The 24,213-nt window shown below is 49.1% G+C and overlaps 2 protein-coding genes across 6 annotated transcripts in view; one reads left to right on the forward strand and one right to left on the reverse strand.

Moving 5' to 3' along the window:
• Positions 1-2,486: 2,486 nt before the first annotated feature.
• PSMC1 (proteasome 26S subunit, ATPase 1) lies at positions 2,487-16,057 on the forward strand. The gene is made up of 11 exons (XM_043556830.1): positions 2,487-2,560; positions 6,285-6,338; positions 7,593-7,689; positions 9,163-9,287; positions 9,537-9,722; positions 9,867-9,995; positions 10,818-10,914; positions 13,234-13,423; positions 13,915-14,066; positions 14,616-14,770; positions 15,706-16,057. The coding sequence occupies exons 1-11, from the start codon at positions 2,558-2,560 to the stop codon at positions 15,838-15,840; spliced, it is 1,323 nt and encodes a 440-aa protein (XP_043412765.1). The 5' UTR covers positions 2,487-2,557; the 3' UTR covers positions 15,841-16,057.
• Positions 13,375-24,213, reverse strand: part of NRDE2 (NRDE-2, necessary for RNA interference, domain containing) — a 51,511-nt gene continuing 40,672 nt past the window's right edge. For 2 of the 5 annotated variants that reach the window (XR_006293468.1, XR_006293469.1), the window contains 5 exons: positions 22,661-23,589; positions 21,411-21,549; positions 18,280-18,351; positions 16,474-17,827; positions 13,375-15,438 (listed from right to left, as the gene is read on the reverse strand). Coding sequence is in view for 3 of the 5 variants with exons in the window: in XM_043556827.1 (XP_043412762.1) it covers positions 18,055-18,351; positions 21,411-21,549; positions 22,661-23,589 (1,365 nt within the window). In the remaining 2 variants the exon portion in view is untranslated. Of the gene's footprint in view, positions 15,439-15,780; positions 17,828-17,863; positions 18,352-21,410; positions 21,550-22,660; positions 23,590-24,213 lie in introns of those variants that run through there. The other 3 variants (XM_043556828.1, XM_043556827.1, XM_043556829.1) reach the window with 3 other exon arrangements.

Below are 24,213 nucleotides of genomic sequence, written 5' to 3' on the forward strand. Positions count from 1 at the left end.
CTAACCCCCCTTAAGCCTCCATTGGGACTTATGTGTCCGTTTTTCAGTTCTTCACCACATGGTGTCTCCAGTCCCTATCACTTGCCGCTCTCACCTCAGGGCCTTTGCACTTGCTATTCCTTGCCTGGAAAGCTTTCCTCCAGATACCTGAATAGCTAACTCTCTAATTCCTTAAGTTTTTGTTCAGATAACATCCTATTTAAAGTCAGAAGCACCTACCGCCACTGCTGCACGATCTCTAGTCTTCCTTCCTATTTGATTTCCCCCAAAGCATTTATCTTCGTGTAGCATGCTATATACTCATTTACTTGTTTATTGTGAAATCCATTAGGAAAAGGATTTTTGTCTGTTTGTTCACCGCAGTATCCTCAGACCGTAGAGGAGAGCCTGGCACATGGTGTGCTCCGTAATTATTTGCTGAATGAATTGTGAGATGGGGTGACAAGGTGGGGATGGAAAGAGGGACGAGATGATGAAACATGACAGAAGCAAAGCTATAAGACTTGACCACTGAGGTGGCCGGGGAATGGGAGAGGTTGGAGGGGAGGCTTCCGGCTTAGGTCTCTGAATGGTGTCATTAGCCGGGATAAAATATATGTGAGGTCCTAGGGGAAGACGCTAAGTTTGGCCTTGGATACTTGCAGGGCATCAACGTGTGTGTGTGTGTGTGTGTGTGTGTGTGTGTGCATGTGTGTGTGCAGAGATACAGAGAAGACAATAGATACGCACACCTACTCAAACACAAGCAGAAGTATAAGTCCATATACAACTGTACACATTTATATGTATACGCTATTGTGATATTCAGTATCGTGTTTCAACTCCTGGATGTCCTAAACACAGCCTAGGCTAACTACAAACAAAATATTACTTCTGTGAGCAAGGCAAAAGTCACTAATGTGATTCTTCATAATCTCTCATCTTCTTCCCAGCCCCACCCTTTTTTTTTTCCCCTAAGGCAAATGGATATTCCCTGACCGGGTCAGTTTCTGTGCCCCCTTTTCAGGGGAAGTCCAAGAAATTGGAAAAAGGGAGCTAACACTAAGGAGAGTAGTTACATTTATCTACAAAATGAATAGCTAAGAAGCAGGGAGGGGGTGGAAAGACTGGAGCACGTGGTGCTTGGGGAGGTTGGAAGCTGCAAGAGTTGGGGTTACAGAGCTGGCTGTCATTGGAGTGGAGAATAGTGACGGGGCCAGCAGGAGGGAGAAAAGAAATGAATGTGTTTTCTGTGCATTAAGGGGCTTCTTAATGCAAGTCCTCCAGAATTTGTTTTCTCAAGTATTATCAGTCTGTGCTTCTTTGAATGTGACACCACCTCAGGACCTCTACACTTCTTTGGGTTATACACAGATTGCTTAGACATTCCATACAACTCTGGCGTTTCTCTCAGCATTCGTGAAGGGGGAGTTGTCTTGCCCCTCACCTATCATACTGTTTCACATATCATGCAGATGCCAGATTTGTTAGCAGAGATCAACAGTTGGCAAGACATAGTTTGTATCGATGATGATGAAAAGGAAAGAGTGATTTCCTATTTTTGTACCTGTTGGGTGTTAGTGAAATGTTTTTAGCATTTCACAACTAAAATGCCTAAACTAATCAGGAGCAGAGAAAAAAACAAAAAACAAGAATGAATTCCATCTCTCCAGTTCAGCAACAGGCAACATTTTGAGCACCAGTTGTGGAAGTTTCCAGAGGCCAAAGGGATGCTTGCTATCTTTCTAATGTCCTGGTGGGTGTAATAAATGATCAACGTTACCAACCAGGTGCAAGACTAGTTATTTTAAGACAACATGTGACATCATCACAAGCCACAAAGCATCAAAGGAAAAAAGAAAACGCATCCAGGTAACTCATTAGACAAGGAAATACTCTCAGATGATCACGTCTATTCCAGAGCCCAAATAATAGCTTAAATGTTGATCCAAAAGTTTATGTCACCTTCGCCGTTATAATTCCATTCCAGTTCTTAGAGCAACACGTGAAATTCTTCTCAGTTAAGATTTTTGCAGATTTTAAATATTTTATATCTTCACAATTGTCTTACTTCTTTCAAAGTCTACGTCGTCCTCTTAAACTGTTGACAACAGCCTAACAACTTCGATTTAAAATTCTTTTTCAGGGGCGCCTGGGTGGCGCAGTCGGTTAAGCGTCCGACTTCAGCCAGGTCACGATCTCGCGGTCCGTGAGTTCGAGCCCCGCGTCAGGCTCTGGGCCGATGGCTCGGAGCCTGGAACCTGTTTCCGATTCTGTGTCTCCCTCTCTCTGCCCCTCCCCCGTTCATGTTCTGTCTCTCTCTGTCCCAAAAATAAATAAACGCTTTTGGAAAAAAAAATAATAAAAAATAAAATTCTTTTTCAAGTAAAATATTTTACAACATTCACGTTTTGCTCCTAAGATATTTCGTTGCCCCACCAAGCCTTCGGAGAGCGACTCCGTCAGGGAGGGATTTGGCTCCTCTCGGCTTCCGTAGCGTCACTAGGCAACTTCCGCTTCTGTCGGCCGCCTTGGCAGATGCATATCCGGTAGCGGTGGTTCAAGCGGCCGGAGCAAGATGGTGAGTGACTAAGGGTTTCGGCCGGTGGTGGCGGTGCGACGGGGTCGAAGCGACCCGAGACGAGAGGGCGAGGCGGCTCCCCGAGGCACTCGACCCGCCCGCCTTCCTGCCCGCCGGCCCGCTCTCCTCGGGGGTCGGGGGCTCCCGGAGACAGTGCTGAGGTCCGCCGGGGCCGACCAGCGGGCCCGGACCGGGGTTCCTGGGGCCCCTGGCGCGCAGGGTCCCCCGGGAGGGCTGCTAGTGGGGCGGCGGAGCGGGTCAGGGCGCCCGGCTTTGCTCCGCCGTCGCCCGGGGCCCCGCTGACCGGCGCGGGGAGTTCCGGCGGGAGCCTCCCTGAGCACCTGGGACCAGTGCTTTCTGAGCCGCTCAGGTGAAGGGCTGCGCGACCGCAGAAGAGGGAGGGATTCGTTCCGGCCGAGGAGGGGAGAGCGCGGCGGTGGACGGCCGCGGGGAGTGGGGGCACTTGGGGCAGGCATTCAAGACTGACGTCTTTGTGACTGGTGCACCTCGGAGGGGAGCCTCCCGCTAGCAGTTGTTCGTTAGTTCAGTAGGCAGGTGTTTATTGAGCACCTGCAACTTTTTTTTTTTTGGCCAAGTTCTGCTCTAAGCGGTGAGGGCGCAAGAGGTGAGCGTGATTGGCGAAGTCTCTGCCTTCAAGGAGCTTACATTCTAGACAAGGCGAACACACACACACACACACACATCGAAAAGCAGACTTGCAATACGATGGCAGGGAACGGGAGAGAGATGGGTGGGTGGCCAGTGCTATATGGTTGTTTATAGAAAGGGATGGGATGGCTATTTTACATAGGGTGTTAGCAAAGGCCCCTCTGAGGAGGTGAGATTTGAGCAGGGGTCTAAACAAAATGAGAGTAGCCTATGCAGACATCTGAGGGGAAGGGGCTCCAGGCAGAAGGAACAGGTAAGCGCAAAGGGCCTGAGATGGCAGTGTGTTTAGCCTGTATCCTGGACATCAAGAATGCCGACCACATAGTCTTCTAGGTCTTGTAAGGACTTCGGGGGTAATGTTCTAAGCATGGGCTAGGTACTTTTCCAGCGTTATTCTCCTTGTCACTGTTATTGTTATTGAAGTAGAGCTGGCGCAGTGTTAAATTAGTTTCAGGTGGACAACCCAGTGATTGGACGAGTCTGTTCTCTGCTGTGCTCTCACTGTAGGTGCCATCTGTCCCTTTACAGTGCAGTGCTATCCCAGTGCCACTGTCTGTATATTTATGTGCTTTATGTGCCGTACCTTTTACCTTTTATCCCCGGGATTTATACCTTTTATAACTGGAAGCCTGTGCCTTCCATTCCCCACCACCCACTGTCCCTTTCCTCTGGCAGCCACCAGTTCTCTGTGTTTATGGATCTGTTTCTGCTTTGTTTTTTGATGCCACATACAAGTGAAATCGTGTTGTATTTGTCTTTCTCTGACTTCATTTAACTTAATACCCTTTGGGTCCGTTAATGTCACAGATGGAAAGATCTTTTTTTTTTTTTTTAATGGCTGAGTAATGTCCATGGTGTTTGTGTGCATTTACACGCCTCACCATCTTTATCCATTCATTTATTGATGGACCCTTAGCTTGCTTCCATATCTTGGCTACTGTAAATAATGCTGCAATAGACATAGGGTTATATTCCAGCATTTTCTTCTTATCCTTACGGTAATTATTATCATCCTCACTTTACCAAGGAGGAAACAGAGACACATTAAGTGGCTGTGCTATTACACAAACCCTGCCAGTCTTTGCTAGAGGCCATGCAGGAAGATATTGGTGTCCAATAGACCGTGATTCCTGGCTACATCTCTGACAAGCTTTGTGATAATAGGCAAGTCACTTAACATCTCTGGGCCTTGGTTTCCGTATCTGTAAACCAGGGGTTATGATTGTGCCAATTTCATAGGGTCTGTAAGAAGTAAACTAGATGATACCCTGAGAATGCACACTGTTTGGCATAGAGTAAGGGCTTGAAATGGGTATATTTGTTATTGTTATTTGAGACTGAGAAACATCTTGTAAAATGCCCCAGAAACGAAGAGGTTTATGACCTGTACAGGAAGATGCCGTCCTGTGGGGCCAGACTTGCGGGATCGCGAGTGGTAGACGAACCTGGGAAAGGTTAGCTGCAGCCAGTGTGGCAGGGGCCACGTCTGCCACTCTAGAGTGTGGACATGACACCATAAATGCTGGGGAGCAGCTGAAGGTTGTTGAGGAAAATTAAAGGATCAGTTCCTTTTACAAAGGAACAGCTGGATTGGTGAGGGGAGAAAATGCTGTGGGAGGGTGAGGGGGAGGTCAGAGTTCTGGATAAAAACAGAGATGGGTTAAATGAGAGTGAAGAACTGAACCAGATAGATTTATTTCAGAGCCCAGGTTTTGTAACCAGGCTGGTCATTAAAATCCTGACCCTAATGTTTTCTTGTTCACTGGTGATATTGTATTGCTGAGGAGTTACTGTGAGTCATGCACATGCTGAGTGGTTTCTGTGCCCTACCTCATCTTCAGTAAGGGGAGCTAGAATCATCCCCACTTTCTGGTTAAGAATGCTGAGGCTCAGGGAGGTGACCTGCGTGATGGAGTTTAAAGCTAGATGCATCTGATTCCATAGCCCGTGTTCTTAGGCTCATCGCAGTTCCTCGTCTAAAAAGTGGGAATGATAAACCCTACCTTGAAGGGTGGTGTGGAATTAATGAAGTAGTAAAGGAAAATGTCTGGCAGAGACTTAGGCACATAGTAAGCACCCCACAAACATTAGCTGCCCCAGCCAACAGCATATTTCTTTAGGAGGTGTAAGTATTAAAGGCCTGTACTTTGGACAGCCTACTGCGGTAGAGCTAACTCTGTGAACCACAGTGTTTCAGAGCCTGCAATTACCTTCTTCAGAATAAAGCACAGAATTTTAAGAATCCTGCAGGTGGGGAACTATATTTGACCCTAACTCTTCTAGGTAACAATGATACATTGTTCTGTCTTGATAATTAAACTGGTGGTGTATTAATTTAGAGGTGCTTACGTGGAAGTGATTTGAGGGGACTGAGGGCTCCTCTATTCAAGTAAGTTCACTATTGTTTAAAATGCCACCAGCTTTGAGATACTGTTCTTTATTAAGCCATCCCTTGTAGCCGAGGGGTCTGTTTTAAAATCCCCAAATCCCACGAGTGTATTAATACACTTGAGTTCTTGATACCTTAAGGTGATTTAGCTTTTCAGGTTGGGAAGAAAGACCTGCCTGAGAGCCCCAGGCTTTAGAGATGGGAGGTATGTAAGTTGCCTTTGAAAGGAAAGTCTCCTGGGTCTCGGTGTGATCGTAGTAAGGAGTAAACGATTGGTAAATGATTGTTAAATAGGTAAAATGACTTAGCTTTGATGGCCTAATTTCATGAAATATACTCACTCAAGTAGTTTTATATTAAAGAATGTCAAGCTCTACTTCCCCTCAAAAAAGGGGTGGTCTTAGAATCCCAACCTCATTACAATACATCAGTTTCTTAGTAGACTTGTCCTTGATTTAAGATGCAAACAGTTGCAGGGCACACCATTGATCCACTAACAGCTTTTCAGGAAGAAAAGAAATTTCTACGATGCTAAATGTACATGTTGACTGCAAGGTACATCTTAAGTCCAGAAATGTTAAATGGTGTCATGGAATCATGGGAATATAAGGATGTTCTTTTGAAGTGATCACATTCCGAATTTATACCTCTGATTTCTTTTTTCAGGGTCAAAGTCAGAGTGGTGGTCATGGCCCTGGAGGTGGCAAGAAGGATGACAAGGTAAATAAGCCAGATGTGTCTGTGATGTGAGTAAACATATCTTGTGCAACATATCTTGGCTCTCAGCTGAGAAGTCCTTTGGGGACTCGTGAGTGTCAAAATGCAAAATAAGTAATCCTGTAGTTTTTTAACCAGCCTGGCCTCACATACAGTATCTGTTTCATGTTGTAGAAGATTATTGACCTGTCAAGTAAGTAATTATGAATTAATGATTTTTATTTTTTTATTTTCGTTTTAGAGAGAGAAAGGGGGTGAGTGGGAGGAGAGGGGAGGTGAGGGGAGAGAGAGAGAATGAGAATGAGAATGAGAATCTTAAGCAGGCTCCACACTCGGTACAGAGCCTGACACAGGACTTGATCCCACAACACTGGGATCATTATCTGAGCCGAAATCAAGAGTCAGATGCTCAAATGACTGAGCCACCCAGGTGCCCTGAACTAATGATTTTTTTTTTTAATTTATTTTGAGAGGGAGTGTGGTTGTAGGACAGGCAGAGAGAAAGGGAGATAGAATCCCAGGCAGGCTTCGCACCAGCAGCATAGAGCATGACACAGGCCTCAAACCCGCAAACCGTGAGATCGTGACCTGAGCCGAAACCAAGAGTCGAATGCTTGTTTAACCAACTGAACTACTCAGGCCCCCCACCCTGAATTAATGATTTTTAAATGTGTAAAATAACACTACAGAGTGTTAAAATAGATTGCCAGTAAATTAGTGTTTAATATCCTCAGATGTGAAGAATTGTCTCATTATTTCAGCTCAAACTTTTGGTATATAATTCTGAATTCTGACCTCTAGTCCTTATTGAATAGTCTATCATTGTGTATTGTAAAAAGAAAGATCAAGAGGTGTCAGTTAAGCGTCTGACTCTTGATTTCAGCTCGGGTCATGATCTCACAGTCCATGAGATTGAACCCTACATCAGGCTCCGCCCTCACAGTAGAGAGCCTGCTTGGGGTTCTCTCTCTCTCTCTCTCTCTCTCTCTCTCTCTCTCTCTCTGTCCCTCTCTCTGCCTCTGATACAGACTCCCTCAAAATAAATAAACTTTTAAAAATAAAAAAATTAAAAGATCAGTTACATTCACCAATTGCAGAAGTGTAAACCTAGCTTTATTTGTAAAAGGAGTTTTTAATAGCATTCTGAAAGATAAGGAAAATTACAGCCCTGAGAAATAGATGATGGCCCTACAGAAGTTTGTGTTTTGATATGATTGGTGTGGTTTTTGTTTTTTCCTGCTGTTCTAAAAATTCAAGGACAAGAAAAAGAAGTACGAACCTCCTGTACCAACCAGAGTGGGGAAAAAGAAGAAGAAAACAAAGGGACCGGATGCTGCCAGCAAGCTGCCACTGGGTAATGGTTCCTCCCTGCTGTGTCGGTTCCACGAGAGCCGTCTGTGTGTGTAGCGTAGAGGTCGGAATGTGGAGTTAGGAAACGGGGTGGCTGCAGCTCTGCTCGCAGGTGTGGCCCTCCTCCGGGCTGCGGTAAAAGCTGTGTTTTGGTGTTAGCAGTGTGCAGACGGTATACAACCATGTCTCGCTTAAACAGCCAGCTCCTCTGAGGTATGGAAGAGTGTAGTTTGAGATTAGAAAAGTCAGATTGAGCTTCAATAACTTAGAAAACAAGCTTATTCCCCGAAGAAATGGAACGCCACTGTGTTGGAACGTCCGTCTTGGGATTCCTGAACACCAGCTGTTTCAGTGGCTTCATACTGAACATAGACTGAGATTCAGAGCAGGTGACCTGACCCAGCCCACCTCTCTGTCCTCAGCCCGTCACTCCCCTTGCTGTCATTCACATGGCCCTGCCTTGTGTTCTTTGACTCTTATCCACATTAGGGCTTTTGCCCTTTGCTTAAAAACGTTCTTCCCCCACTCCTTCCCATGGCTGCCTTCTTCTCATCACTTCGTCTTACATAACCCTCCCATCCCCATCTAAACAAGTCTCTTCCTGCTTAGATGAAATAATTTCAATAAATGTTGGTTGGTTAAGAATGAAAGGAATCCGACAATTTGAAAAAATGAATAATGAGTCAATGTGGTATCTGTAAAGACTAGGTCCTCAGATTGCCAGAAGAGCATAGGAAGTCAGGTTACATGGGTCATTACTATATGGTAAGGTGATGTCTGAGTTCTGTGGGAAGAGGACGAAGTATTTAACATAAATGGCTGGCATATGTTATTTGCTGTTGAGGGAAAATGAAATTAGATCCCTTTTTGCCAGATGTAGTACAGACGTGAAAATATGTAAATGAACAAAAATTCAGGAATATATTTAACCTCAGGGAAGGAGAGACATTTTGAAGAAACCTAGGAACCACAAAAGAAAAGATTGGCATTTTTGTCTATATATGCTAAAATTCCTGTGCAGCAGGGGACTTCAAGCCAAAAGAACGCAGAAGAGTGTGGAAAAAATGTTTGCTGCCTATGTTAATACCACTGATATCTCACGGTCCTCCTACAAGTGGATGCTTTTGTTCTAGCTAGCATGCAGCATGTATTCTGACTGAACAGCACTTGTAGCTACTTTTATTAGCACCTATGGGGAATAAAACACCGAAGCAAACTGTCTTTTGGGTCCTTGAGTTCTTTTTTTCTTATATATAAAGACAGTTCACTTAGTGTATGTCATTTTGTATTAGCTGTCTGGTCATAGAACTCGTCCCGTTTTTACCTGCTTACTTAGAACTGCCAAAGTCTCTCTTCCCTTTGCATTTAGGCACCTGCTTATTGGCTTATTTTAAGTCTTAACCTTTTTTTCTTATGGATGGACTTAATTCATTGCGAACGTCAAGCTCCACATACAATAAAACCTTTTTAATTACAGTGACACCTCACACTCAGTGCCGCTTAAAATTACTGAAGTTAGAGAGAATTAAAGACTATCTTCTCATGGAGGAAGAATTCATTAGAAATCAGGAACAAATGAAGCCTTTAGAAGAAAAGCAAGAGGTAAACTGAGAAATTACTGTAACTGTGATTTTACAAATTGACGGTTTTAGTTATTAAATAGAATTCAGTGAATAAGTGAAATTCAAGCAGTTGACCTGTGCAGCCTCTTGTGAATCATAAATTAGCTGCCTTTTAAAAGCACCACCTGCTTTGTAAACGTAGTAAAATCTAGTAACTCTAGTAAAACTGTCAGCATTGTCTACTTTTTAGGTCTAACCCGCTTTTCCTTCGTGGCATACTCTTACATAGGAGGAGAGATCAAAGGTGGATGATCTGAGGGGGACCCCGATGTCGGTAGGAACGTTGGAAGAGATCATTGATGACAATCACGCCATCGTGTCCACGTCTGTGGGCTCAGAACACTACGTCAGCATTCTCTCCTTTGTAGACAAGGACCTGCTGGAGCCAGGCTGTTCGGTCCTGCTCAACCACAAGGCAAGTTGCCGGTCTCGAAGCCCCGAATTAGGGATGCTTTCTCCTTCCTTTCAGATCCGCCTATTCTGGTGACTGGCATTGCACTGTTGTAAATGGATTGTGTAAACCTCACGTCCCTGCAGTAAAACTTAACGTTCTCTGTAGGTACATGCCGTCATAGGGGTGCTCATGGATGACACGGATCCCTTGGTCACGGTGATGAAAGTAGAAAAGGCCCCCCAGGAAACCTATGCTGATATTGGGGGGTTGGACAACCAAATCCAGGAAATTAAGGTAGGTCTAGGCACCGGCTCTGGGTTTTTAGACTTTAGATTTCTTACTGCTGCCTCATTTAGGGTGCTTAGAGTTATTTTGCATATTGTTTTTTCTGTACTGATCAAACAGTAACAGAGCTTGCCAGTGTGCTCTTTTGTAGTTGTTAATACCGAGTTAGGTAATGGAAATAAATTGGGTGATTGTTGCTTCAGCAGCTGCAGCTTAATCCTTTTTATATGCAGTGTTTATTGTGTGTGTGAATATATAATGTTTCCATCTGTGTTAACTTCAGCTGTGGCCATCTGGAAACCTCCAGTGATGTGGGGACAGTGTGAGTCCGGGGAAGTGCAGTGGTCATTCAGGTTGGCTGTGGGCCAGCCACCTGCACGGCGTCTCGTCTGTAGGGAGGTCATGCACAGCTGTCCCCAGTCTCCACTCGGCACCTCTCAGACAGCTCGATCTCTAGCCAGCGTGTCCGTCAGTGTAACAGCAATCAGAAAATCATCCCAGCTCCTGTCTGTAGTTTAAATGGAAAGGGTGTATTTTCACTTGAAGTTCTTTTGCTCAGGAAGAGCTTATTAAATGTTGCTCAAGGCTGGCTTCTGGAAAGTTAGAGGGAAATTGGGAGCAATAGGCAGGGGGCGGCAGCTCAGGCGGGACAGAGGTCCTCTTCAATGTGTCCTTGCTGCTAGAGGAAGTCACCCACAGTGTCTCTAACAGTAGTAAGTGAGGTTTTAGCTTATTTTTGTTGAAAGTGAGCTGTATTCCTGACGCCGGTTAATGGATCTGGTAATTTTAGTAGGAAAGCGTTTTATTTTTACCAGTGTTTGTTTTCTGTAGGAATCTGTGGAGCTTCCTCTCACTCATCCTGAATATTATGAAGAGATGGGTATAAAGCCCCCAAAAGGGGTCATTCTCTATGGACCACCTGGCACAGGTACGTATGCTCCGTGTTTGACACTCTCTGGGCACTCAGCTGATCTCCTGAGCTGCAGTATTAGCTTGTTATAATTAATTCTTGAGTAATGATGCCACAATTCCTTAGTTTAAAACAAAGTTCTCTAAGCGGCATTTTGGACGTTTTTGGAATAAATACGGAAACATACCTATTACACAAAAGTATATTTATCTGTATAGTAGATGCCTAGAAACTGAATTATCTTAGACTTGAAATTGTAGACTTAACAGACTTAATGTGTTAAAAACAGTAGTAGGAATTGCAACAAAAAACTAACACCAGTAGGCAGCCCCCACCCCAAATGCCTGCTCAGTGTGAATGCATTTACAGTTTCTTAGAACTCCTCTTGTATACCTCATTTACATGCTGTAAAACATAAGGCTTTCAAGTATTCATGATTCAAGATTAGTGTGAGTCTATTAAATATACTTTAGAAGACAGGAAATAAACCAGGATGCTCAACCTTGGCTGTACACTAGGATCACCCTGGAGCTTTATTTTCTTTATCCAACGTTTATTTTTATTTTTGGGACAGAGAGAGACAGAGCATGAACGGGAGAGGGGCAGAGAGAGAGGGAGACACAGAATCGGAAACAGGCTCCAGGCTCTGAGCCATCAGCCCAGACCCTGGAGCTTTAAAAAATACCAGTATTTGGTCCCACCCTGAAAATCCGGATCTGCATCTGGAGTGTGTGGCCAGACATCAGAACCATGGTGGAGAACCGCTGATTTAAAACCTATTCTGTGCTGTTCAGATTAGGTTCATTCTCTGGTCCATTGGTACTGAATGAATATAATACTGTATACATAGATGAAGATAAAAAACACATATATTTGGTTCACCGTGCGACTAGTTGACCTGAGTAAGTTGTACAGTCCAGGACTTAGTACATCGCTGTGTAAATTCCAGAGGAAGCACATTTATTTGAGTGAATTGAAACCACGTTCCCAGGAGGATCCTGAGAGGACTGGGGACTGCCCACAGTGGAGGGACTGGGACACAAGTGGAGACGAGCTCCGAAGGCATGGAGCTTCTGCAGCCTGTCCTCTTACAGCCCAGGAAATGAAGTGTCAGGCCAGTGACCACTAGCCCAAGGCCGCGGTCGCTCTGGGAGTGAGCTGGCAACAGGGCTGAGGCTGGAAGAGAGGCCTCCTTTGGTGCATGTGCACTGCTGGGGACCAATCTGAGGAGCTGGGGTGAAGCACAGGGTGGTGGGCCTGACAGGAGGAGGAAGGAGCCGGTTCGGTGAGCCCTCTGGCTACTGCAGTGCCACAGCAGCTGGCCTTGGCCGCTTCTGGACTGACAGATGCCACCCACTTAGGTCCTTTTTGTCTTCTGTTCACCAGCCCTAGTCGGTTCTCTCGGGGAGTCTCCGCACTTTAAGCCTTCACACCCAGCCCTCTGTCTGTCTCACCACAAGGATGTCGTGGCCACATCTTGTAGCCTCGTCCTTCTTCCCACTTGAACTAAGTCTTCCGTGTTACTCCCCGGCAGCCTCCTCCCCTTCCCCCGCGGGCCTAAGGTTGGTCCTTTACCGGCCCTGCTCTAACTGCCACTGTGTCCTGATGCTCGTGCTTGGCCCTGTGCCCCTGTCCTCACTCACCATCAAAGGGGCCAAGGTCTTCCAGCCCTAAAGTTCACAAAATGGCTGCCAGATCTCTTGGTTTTGCCCTGAAATAGAAATCTCAAGGAACGGGGTAGGACTGGAAATGTTTGAGATCTTCCCTGAGATTGGTGAGAGGAAGTTCCTCACAAGGACACAACAGAGACTGAGAAAAGTCTGAAGAGCTATCATTTGTGGGTTTCACTGGGAGCTGGCCCTGTCTCAGCTGAGCCTCGGGGAAGCCCAGCCAGCACAGCCACGACTCCTCTGGTGGCCCCGGGGGCTGCAGGCCTGGTGCTAAAGAGTGTTTCCTTAGGTCAGACCTAGGGTTCTCAGGCCGTTTTCCATCACTGATTGTTTCACAGAGTAGAGTTTGGATCTCAAACCCTGGTGGCATGCGTCGGGTTAATAACTTGCAACTTCTATGCAAGTTCGAATAACCCAGTAAAGTGTATTTTCTGACACTATGATGATGACTTTAGGAAGATGGTTAAAAATAATCAGAACGTTCTGAATTTCCTCTTATCTGCCTTGGAGAACATAATGTCAAGACACTGGAATGGTGGCATGCCTTTTCATCGGAGGGATCTGCCCGTTTTTTATGCCCGTTTTAGGTGGTAGTGACAGGGTTTTCAAGTTAAGACAGCACTTGAGGGTTTTTTCACTTTGTCTTTCTTTTCCTAACCTAAAATAGGTAAAACCTTATTAGCCAAAGCAGTAGCAAACCAAACCTCAGCCACTTTCCTCAGAGTGGTTGGCTCTGAACTTATTCAGAAGTACCTAGGTGATGGGCCCAAACTCGTTCGGGAGTTATTTCGAGTTGCAGAAGAACACGCGCCATCCATCGTGTTTATCGATGAAATTGATGCCATTGGAACAAAAAGGTACATTTTTCTCTTTGTGTCATTTAGAGGTAAAGACCTTGTAGCTCGTCTGAGAATGATCACGGAGCACTGCCTGCGTGGCCCGCACATGGGTTTGCCTTGGCTCCTTCTGTACGTGGCTGTGGACGCTTTAGGCTCTGCTCCGGGGTGCCAGGTGACAACCACCCGGGAGTCGTGACCGTCTGGAGATTAGTGTGCAGCCATGCCTTGAGTTTCCACTCTGAGCCAGGCATCATCTGCACTCTGGGGACGCAGCCATTGTCACAAGGCTTTCCAGGAGCTCATGGTTGGGTCGGGGGCTCAGATACCAAACGTGCAATCTGAATTAATGATGCCATCTCAGGCACAAAACATCTACAGTTTAAGATTATGTGGTGGTTGGGAGGCTGTGCTGATTTTGTTGCTAGAATTGAGGGCATCAGAGGTGTTTTTATAATTCCCCTTCAGCAGGAGATCAGTTCGGTTTTCATCCCTTCTCTTCTTTTTCAAAGATACGATTCAAATTCCGGTGGTGAAAGAGAAATCCAGCGAACAATGTTGGAACTGTTGAACCAGTTGGATGGATTTGATTCAAGGGGTGACGTGAAAGTTATCATGGCCACAAACCGGATAGAAACTTTGGATCCAGCACTTATCAGACCAGGTCAGATTTGCTTTTGTCCCATCACGGAGAGTGAGTGTGTTTATATGTGTTTGTGTTTAAGTGCACTTTCGGGGGATTTAAAAGTGATACACGTCAAGGCAAGTACATTATTGAAGTGTAGAATGACTTCCCAAAAGCTGCGTTCCACTGAGGTAATGGCTAAGAGCATGATGTAGTAGGTGTAGTGTGGCCCTTGTCATCGCAGTCTTAAGTCGTGACCGTTTCTCTTTCCCGTAATGAATACTCTTTTTTCTGAAGAAATAGCTCCTCTGGTAGCTCCAGTTAATTTCGCATTCGGGTAGCACCAAAAGCAGCAGTAGCTAGTTTGTGTGTTTCTGAAGGTACCAGAGGAGAGAGGATTTCTTTTAAACGGGATGAATTCAAACGTGGGTATTTACAAAGAGCAGTGTTCACTTTTCAAGATTTGGACCCTTCCCACAAGGGAAGTTTCCCTCTGAAGCTGCAGGTGTGAGGAGACAGGCCTCCCGAGCCACAGCGGAGCCTGGGGGGAGCCACAGGGGTGTGACTGGAAACCTTTTATACCCGCAGGCCGCATTGACAGGAAAATTGAGTTCCCCCTGCCCGATGAAAAGACCAAGAGGCGCATCTTTCAGATCCACACAAGCAGGATGACGCTGGCCGATGATGTGACCCTGGACGACTTGATCATGGCTAAAGATGACCTCTCTGGGGCCGACATCAAGGTGAGAACCTGGGCTGGACTGTACCTCTTGGTTGTGTGTGCGCGTGAGGACGTTTCTTCCCAGATGTCCAGAATTAGGGCGAGGCTCGGCAGCACTGAGTGTGGGGCCAGCCTGCTCTGTATGTGAGGACCTGGGTTTCTGTCAGGTAGGGGTAAGTGCCACCGTCAGGTAGGGACGGCGCGTGTGGGGCCTTTTCACGCCGGTGCCTGCACTGAACTGCGTATCGTTGGCATCTGTAGAACTAGGTTAGGGTCTTTGTCGGCAACTTCAACTTAAAGAGAGTTTTTAAATTTTGCATGAACTTTGTATTTTAGGAAATTTGAAGTCTTCAGAAAAGTTGCAACAATAGTGAATGCCCACATACCCATCACCTCGGTTCACCAAGTGTTACCGTTTTACCTCTTTGCTTTATCATTCTGTTCACTTTCTTTTTCGCTGAACCATTTGAAATATCCTGAGGGTCACAACCAGATAGAAACTTAGTGCTGAGATTGTGGTTTTACCACATCATGTTGTGTGGGTTGTTTTACTTTTGGCAAGTGTTGCGAGACAACCATTTAGCCAGAACGCATGCTCTCTCCTCAGTGTAGGTAGGTGAACTGGACGTGTGCTCTGTTGCCGCGAAGTTTCCAGGTGTAACGGCATCTGTGGCCCGGGAACGTGGCTCCCTGTAACGACAGTGGGGCGTTGGTACAGCTTCCCTCCCAAGCCACTCCGCTGGGTAGACCCCGAGCCAGTCCTCCTCCTCAAAGCCACCTCAGATCCCCTGAGAAAATCATTAGAAGGCTTCAGACATTCACAAGATCTCATCTTTTCCCAAATGGTTGAGGCAGTTTTAGTGTGGGCGTCTTACACCTTATTTCAAAGTAGCTCTCGGAATCATTAGAACACAAAGTATTTCATTTTCTGAACATACTGTTTGTTCTTTCTCACAGGCTATCTGTACAGAAGCTGGTCTGATGGCCTTGAGAGAACGCAGAATGAAAGTAACAAATGAAGACTTCAAAAAATCGAAAGAAAACGTTCTTTATAAAAAACAAGAAGGCACCCCTGAAGGGCTCTACTTGTAGCGACCACATCTGCCTTCAAGGAAACGGTCGGGGTGTCCCGACTCCTCCAAGGGATGAGGCTGGGAAGCCGCCCAGAGGAACCCACGTTCCCGTTGGTCTTTCTTAGCAAAACCTCCCGTGTCCCTTTTTGAGCGCGGTGTGTAGGGTGCCCGCCAGGCTGCCTTCATGTGTTGGCCACATGCAGTGCTCTCCCCCCAATAAAGTGAGCGCCTCCTCAGTTTGTCCCGTTTCTGGAGCCTCCACGCCAGCCGCTCAGCAGCCGGTCCGGCATTAGGTGGACCAAGGCGTTAGGGAGGCTTCTGGGCGACGGCCAGGAGTGTAGACCTGAACACCTCCTGCCCTGCTCTCCTCCCCAGAGCCGGCAGCAGGGCTGGACAACAGCAGCCGCAAAGCCAGCGGTGTCTGCTGTTTAAGCAACAGAGGCCGACTGTGTGGTTCTGGCTTCAGAAGGAAACTCAGCTTTCCCTTCTGGAAGGTCTGTGGAGCATGAGGGTTCTAGCATCCTTTGGGCAGGAAGGTATTGGCGTTGCTAAGCAAAGTTCCCAACAGGAATCTGCCCTGCCTGCTCGTTCCTAGGTTCAGAAACCTCACCCCCCTCAAGGGTTCTCAAAACCTGTTAGAGCTCCCCCTTACCTTTCTTCATCCATTTCCGGCACTTCTCCCCTCTCTTGAACAGTTCAGTCTTGAAGCCGCGAAGGAAGCGGGGCAGATTGAGGCAAGCGTCCACTTGGCTGGCCAGCCACCTTCCTTGGGTGCCCTGACCCGCCGCCCTTCTCCCCAACCAGTGTCCGCTGGTTTCTAGGCAAGATTCTCTTCCACGACACGGGCTTCTCTGGATGAGATGCCAAAGAAATACAACTTCAGCCATTCTAGAGATCACGATAGAGTCAGCAGCTGTCCGCGTTTCTCTTAGAGCAGGACCTCAGGGAAGATAGAGCAATTTCCTCCCAGTTCAGTGTCCTTAATAATGACTGCAAGGCGTGTCCTTTTCAGAAGAAAGTGGTCTGAATGTGGATATTTACGTTTCGTTCCATTCATACCCTCAGAAATCAAAACAAGAATGTGGCCTGGCAGGTCTGGGTCTGGGCCTCTGTGTCACAGCCCCCAGGCAGGGGTGGGTTTGGTGGGAAGGCGCTGGCTCCACTCTGCCCTTCTCAGATGGCCGCCTGCACACTCCCCTGCCGCAGGGGTCCTTTGGGCGGTGCCCCCCACACTTGGTGCACCTGAGTCCCCAGGGGGTCCTGTTCAAGTGCAGGCCCTGACTCAGAAGGGCTGAGGTGGGCCCGGAGGCTGCATCTCTAACAAGCCCCCAGGTGATGCTCCTGGTCCACAGAAGGGAGGTGGCATCAAGAGCCTAGCAAATAATGAGAAACTTTTAAAATGGGAGCGAGGCCAGAACACCAAGTTTTAAACGGCTCTTAAGGGCAAAAGCTGCTCTCCTCACCAGCTGCGGGGAGAGGTCCGAGTGCTCAGAAACCAGACCTTTCCTACCACGATGGCAGGACCACCAAGGGTGCCAGTGGGGAACGTTCACGGCCGGGCAGAGTGGAACAGACCTCCCGCACACCAGCCACGACGGGTTTAGTTTTCACTTGGCAGGATTGTTCCCTACGTACACACATTCACATATACAATATGTAAGCAATGGTTTTGTGTCCTTCACACATCCAAACAATGTGCAAGAGGTAAAAGACTGATAACCCAGACCCAAATTACTAAGAATTAAGAAACTTGAAAAGCGGAGGTCTCGTGACACATGCTCACACACATGCGTCCCAGTCCTGCGCATCCTGGCTCCGGTGGGGGGGTCGGGGGCGGGGCGGGCGAGAGGCCCGGAAGGCAGGGCCCGTTCCCTCCTGGTCTAGTCCTCCAGCAGAAGCGCCAGCTCCTCGACGGGCAGGCGCACCCGGAGCTCCTTCTCCGTCATCAGGTCCAGGACCTCTTGCATCTCTTCGGGGAAGTGCTCCACGGCGTCCAGGTACAGCACCTAGGGCCAGGGGTCCAGCGCTAGCCAGCTGCCCCCACGCCGCCCCCCACAGCCTGCGCTCCCCTTCGGCCTCACTGGGCAGGACACCCAACTCACAGAAGTGGGGTGGAAGGGGTGAACTCCAGCAAAGCCTTCTCTTCCCGAAGTGGGGTCAGGACTAGGTGGACATCTCTGTCCCTGTGTTTGACACCTCCTGACCGGGCTTTGGGACACAGACCCCAATGCTTTCAGCATCTGGGCTGAGCTTTGGGCAAATGACGGACCCCCTTGCCCACAGCAACGCGCAAGGAAAGGAAACAATCGCCCATCAGCTGAGGCTCCACGGGGGACAGCTGCACGATGAAAGGGTCTGGCATGGGCCCTGTCCACAAGGACACGAGAGAGGGGCGGGCACCGAGGCTTGGCGGGAAGGTCCCTGGGAATGTGCGGATCTCGGGGGCTCTGGAACTTACCTTCGCCCAGGGACAATTCTGAAGTGCTTTGTAGAACACGCCTTTGCTCCTTTCTTTGTTTCCTAAGGAAACCTGAGGCAGGGGGCAAATCACAGAAATGATTACTTGAAGCAGAGAGTCTAGGGCTACAGAAACTACCCTGTACTAATCCACCTGGGGGCTCGGCTGCAGTGGGCCAGCCCGTGGGGAAGGGCTGGTACCGCCACTATGGCGTGTGTTCCGTGACCCGCAGCACCAGGACAGGACAAGCACAGAACTGTAGAGGACACGGCTGGTGGAGGAGCAGAGGGCAGGGGTGTGGTGCTCGGGTGGATCCGGGATTCCGAGGGTCCCTCCGGAGGCTTACGTACTCAGCACCAGCGCGGTGAACCAAAGAGGCTCTCGTACATGCTGGCCTCAATATGTTCTAACTTCTGCTAGTGGTCAATGGGAAAGAAGAAATGGCAGCGGAGGGTAAAATGCAATCCGGTGACCACCGGCTTGGGTGCCCCTGCTCCCTTTTCTGTTAGTAAGACTGACTTCATCGAGCCCACGGCACCAGCGGACCGCTTTATACACTCTAGTTTCTTTCCCGATTGTGCAGGTATGTGATCAAAACACCCGAAGAATCTTGAAAACGATGGCAATCTCGGGGCGCCTGGCTGGCTAAGTCGATGGCGTGTGTGTCTCTTGATCTTGGGGCTGTGAGTTTGAGCACCATGTTGGGAGTAGAATTCACTTAAAAAAAAAAAATTTTTTTTTAATTTTTTTTTTTCAAAGTTTATTTATTTTTGGGACAGAGAGAGACAGAGCATGAACGGGGGAGGGGCAGAGAGAGAGGGAGACACAGAATCGGAAACAGGCTCCAGGCTCTGAGCCATCAGCCCAGAGCCTGACGCGGGGCTCGAACCCGCAGACCGCGAGATCGTGACCAGGCTGAAGTCGGACGCTTAACCGACTGCGCCACCCAGGCGCCCCTTAAAAATTTTTAAAAAAGAACGAGGGGTGCCTGGGTGGCTCAGTTGGTTAAGTGTCTGACTTCAGCTCAGGTCTTGATCTCCCACAGTTTGTGAATTCAAGTCCTACGTCAGGCTCTGCATGCTAATACAGAGCCTGCTTGGGATTCTCTATCCCTCCCCAACTTGTGCTCCCTCGCTCTCTCCAAATAAATGGATAAACTTAAAAAAAAAAAAAAGAACTGTAATTTTATCCACAACAACAAGGTTCCGTGGGAAAGCGCTGGTTACTGTGTAGGGAGAACAGCACATTTGGAAGCGCCCCCCAAACAGGTTTTAACCTAAGTCCAAACCTCAGTGGGAAAAGTTAACTGTTTCCCCAATTCCTTTCTTCTCCCGTACTCGCCACGGCCAACAACAAACTGTAATTGTTTCCATCGTTCTCCCAAAGAAAATAAGGGAGTAAATCCGCACGTGCGCACACGCACCCGGAAAGGCACAAAGACACAACCAGCCAAAGCACCAGCCCTCCTTATGGAGCCGGCTCCCTTCGGCCTCTCCCTGCACACGCGGCCTGCACCCCAGCATTCTGGCCCTATTCTGATTTTTCTCCCGGGTTATCAGAGCCCTGGGAACCGACCCGGATGCCTCAGGAGCTGTGAGAAGAAGTCCTGCTCTAACTCGGCTCTAACTCCCCCTCAGTCCAGTGCTAACCTTTCTAGAAGGAGAAATCCCACAAGGGCCCCCATTCTTTTCTCCCAAGTCAACAAGAGTTTTTTTGTCCAAAATCCGAATCTGGCTCATGGAAGATCTTTGTAAAAAATACACCCGGTCCACCTCGCACCACCCATCTCTACCGACCAAGACGGGAGACGTTAGAACTGGCAGACGCGTGAGCCATCGCTTCTTACGCTTCAAGGTCTTTCACTTGCTGACCAAGGCTCGCGTGGTAACGGCGCTGGAAATGTTAGGGAGCGTCTCATCTCCTTCAGCTGAGTGGCTCCTGTGGCTCCACCCACGGGAGCGGAGGTGCGCCTGGAACCCGTTCTGGCCGCTGCCTTGGCTGCACCCCCGGTTAACAGGCCGCCACCACGAGTGTGCCGTGAACACCACACCAGCACCTGGACTTCTGAAGGTTTCCACGTCACACACGGGCGTCAAAAGACCAAATCTGAGCTCTGGGGTTTTTTAAATGTCACAAAAACACACAAACTTTTGCGGTAATTCATCTTGATGCCGACTTCCGCCCACAAGGAAGTGCCTATTTGTCCCCGGTGGGCCAGTAGGCGGCTGTCCCGGGATCACGCGTCCTCCCTGCCACTCGGGCCTTTCAGAGGTCGGGGGGAGAGGGGGGGCACACCCACATGAATTCTGAGATCTGCAAAGATGGGGGGAGGCCCAGAGCTCTCCTAATCCGTAACTTACTTGCTCTTTACACCCGACTCTGTCCTTTGTCAAGTGGAAAAGTCCACAAACTTTGTCTTAAGTTACCCAGTGGAAACAGATAAAGAAGATCACTCCTGGCTTCTGAAAGCTACGACGTTCGTTACAGATCACATGGTTTAGTAGCCTTCAGCTCAAACACTGAAGTGGCCTAGAAGCCTAGGTTTCTAAACTGCCATGCAACGTGGCAGTAGACGTGTTGTGGCAAATGAGGCCCGTTCCGAGGCTAGGTCCCGAACCAAAGGCAAAGTTGACTCACAGACGCTTGAAGCCCAGGACCCACCCAGCAGCCCCCACACGCACAGCAGCAAAATTAAAGGGCACTGCACCATGTTCAATCACCACGGTACTTTTCAGTGAGACAAAGCTTCTCTGGAGAGGTCGTTGTAAAAGCGACATTCTAGGGTGACTCTTACCTTTCGCGACAGAACAGAATCAGGATCTGGGAACTCTTATGAACAGATGGCAAAGAACTAAGGTCTCTTTCCAATGAAAGCTCAGACCACTTCCAAGTTGCTGACTCAACAAAGTCAACTCCAAGAGATCCACAACCCGCGACCTCTTGCCCAGTCCTGAGACACCAGACGTTAGTCACTGGGGTTCCCGTGAGGATTAAGCGAGGCCACGGAGGCGTGAGGGCAAAAGCAAGCCCCTGCCAGCTTTGCCAGGAGGTGGCGACCGGACGCCTCTAACTTCTCACTTGTGACGAAGCAAAGCTCGGCATAAAGACAAAAACTCTACATATTCTCTTACCAAAAAATTCAGGTACATCCTCCACAGTAAGGGGCACTGGCTGCCGTTGTCGCTCCGCAACGCATTTTCAAACAGGGCTCTGATGCGATGTGTCAAGCCGGTCTCGGGAATTGTGGCGTGGACCTCTCTACCATCTACCCTGCAAGACACAGGCTCACATGACTCCGAGGCCACTTCTCGCACCCACGGCGCCACAGGAAGAAGAGGTACGTTAGTGACGGCAGACAGCAGCATCGGCAGGACCAGAGTGTGTCAGGGATGGTGCTGTCCCAGGTGTGGGGGCGCTAGGGGTGCAGAGTACAGACATGATGTGGCCCCTCCGAGGCCAGAGGAAGGCAGCGTCCAGGGTTGTGTGTTTTCTACACCAGAGTCTGCCTAGACGTCACCCGCAAACTCCTTGCTCTCTGTTTTCTAAAGAAAGCCTACCCTCTGATCAGCGGAATGCAAATTCTACCTTATGGGGAGGAAAGTCCTTTCCATTTAAGGAAAACAGAGTGACTAAAATCCCAACGGAAGAAATAAAAAACGAAGTGAAACACCGTTCAGAGGCAACTCTGAGTAGCCAGCTTCTACGAGGTCAGGGTGAAGCGACAGCAAAGATCTGGAAGGAACAATAATGCCTAAGCTAAGGTGTCCCCAAGACCACCGCCCGACCTTCAGTCACAGACACTGTATCAAGAGGTAAGTTAAGCCTGATACTATTACCATCTGGAACAACAACAGACACTGTTAATTCTTTCCCGCTCCCTCTGGGCTCAGCACTCACCTCAGCGGCCCCTCTGAGCAGCCCTAAGAGGCAGGCTCTCAACTGTTCCCACGTTACAAAAGGGGAGCCCGTTAGAGGTGACTGGACTTGCCCAAGGCCACACGGCTGGTGAGCGGAGGAATTGGGATCTGGATCCAGAGTCCTACTCCAGGCCCGGGCTCTTGGTCCATGTGCTCTTAGCACAGCTCCTCGGACAGCCGAAAGCCTGACCGTCACCACCCACAGGCCATAAGCAAGGTTCAGGATCCCAAAAAGCACGGCCTAGGGAGGCAGCCACGAAGGCCCCTAATGAAAGCTGTGGCCACTTGCAAGGCTCTTACTCCTCTTTCCACAGGTCATCCGCCATCACCCGGAACATCCACGGCGGGCGCTCCAGCACCGGCCCATACTCACTTCCGGATCCCTGGGGCCCAGCAGGGCAGTGGAGACCCGGCAGGCGTGCCCCAAAGGTCTGTGGACACACGAACAAGATGTCTGTACTCACCTCTGAACACTTTCCACCAGTCTCTTCCTCATTTTCTCGGCCTCGATCGCAAACAACCAAGGCTCCAAGAGTTTGGTAGACCTGGTGACCGCGTCGAAAAATCTTCTGGTCTCACTGGCTGTGTGGGACCTGCTCTGAATCTGCACGTATGCCCGCCAAAGCACCTGGTTGCCTGGGTACAACCTTAACGCCTCGGAGAGAGCCTGTCGCAGAGGAGCCAGGGGGTAAAGGCTGACTTTCGTGTGGAACCTGAGCAGGCTCGTGTGCATCAGCGTCACGGCCTCCAGCGCGCCGTGGGGGCCCTGGGCGCGGGCACCGTCCTCCGGGCCGGAGGCCCCTGGAGGAACAGAGCCCTTCAGTTTTGCAAGCACCTGGTCGTACACCCGCACGGCCGCGTCGATCCCTACGGTCAAGTACTGAAAGAGCATGAAGCATTTCACCAGGCTAGTCAGGCGGTCGAAGGAGTCGCTGGGAGCCGGAGCGGAGACACAGCTGTCGCCCAAACAGTCCTGCAGCGCGTGTTCGTATGCCTTCCGAGCTTTCAAGATGTGAACGGCCAGCGCCTGTCCGGAGTAGGGCCCGCAGGGCCCCTGCTCCGTCAGCCTGGTCAGTACGTGAACGGCTCGCGCCGTGGCGGCCCCTCTCGGGTCCTGCAACAGCTCCGCCTCCAGCCCGGCGTAGAGGAGGCCGAGCTCACACAGCTCACGGTCCCTCAGGTCTCTGCCCCCCGCCATGCTGAGCGCCGCATCGAACACCTTCCTGGCGTCCTCGGTGTTGCCAAGCAGCCACTCCAGATGTGCGTACTGCTTCCAGAGGCAAAAATTGTTGCGGTTTTCTGGCTCCTTCAGGAGATTTTTGGCTAGTTTCTTGCAGTTCTTTCCCTGTGACTTTAGCCTCTTCTTGTTTTTAGTGTGCAGACACCAAATGACCTAGAAGTAAAAAGAAAAGGACTCCCGAGTGCCCTGGGATTTTATGGCAACCCCCCTGTACCGTCAGTGTTAGAAAGCCACACAGGTGTCGCCACTTCCCGCCTTTCTCACGTGTTTGGTAAACCCTGAGGCTCCCTGAGCTGGGAAACAATTCAGGATTGTACCGAGGCCACAGGCGCCCCCACACGACTGCATCCGAACCTCTATAAACAAGGCTCGTACAGCCCGAGTAGTCTCCTCCCGTGAGAGGTGGCCACCACATCTTATCAGACAGATACAACCTGGTGTGTGGATCGGCAGCTCAGGCGTCAGAACCGTGGGTGTTAAGATTCACCACTGACTGGTGACCGGCAGAGGGCAGAAGAGCTCACCCTAGACAAATTTCTAGCAAACGGATATGAGGAGCAGGGTCAAGTAGCTTATTTTATCTATTTTAATAAACCCCGAAATCCTCTAACCCCTGCTTACGCTTAGGCCTGGCTGTTCACACTAACTGCTCTATAATCCCAGACATCTGGCAGCAGAAGTGCGAACACAAACAGCCCCAGTCACTGGCAAGCTGCACCCTCCTTCCTCCTGCCCACCCCCGCGGCCCCTCAGCAGGGGCAGCCACACACCAGGGGC

The sequence above is a fragment of the Prionailurus bengalensis genome, chromosome B3 (assembly GCF_016509475.1).
Source record: "Prionailurus bengalensis isolate Pbe53 chromosome B3, Fcat_Pben_1.1_paternal_pri, whole genome shotgun sequence".
Lineage (NCBI taxonomy): Eukaryota > Metazoa > Chordata > Mammalia > Carnivora > Felidae > Prionailurus > Prionailurus bengalensis.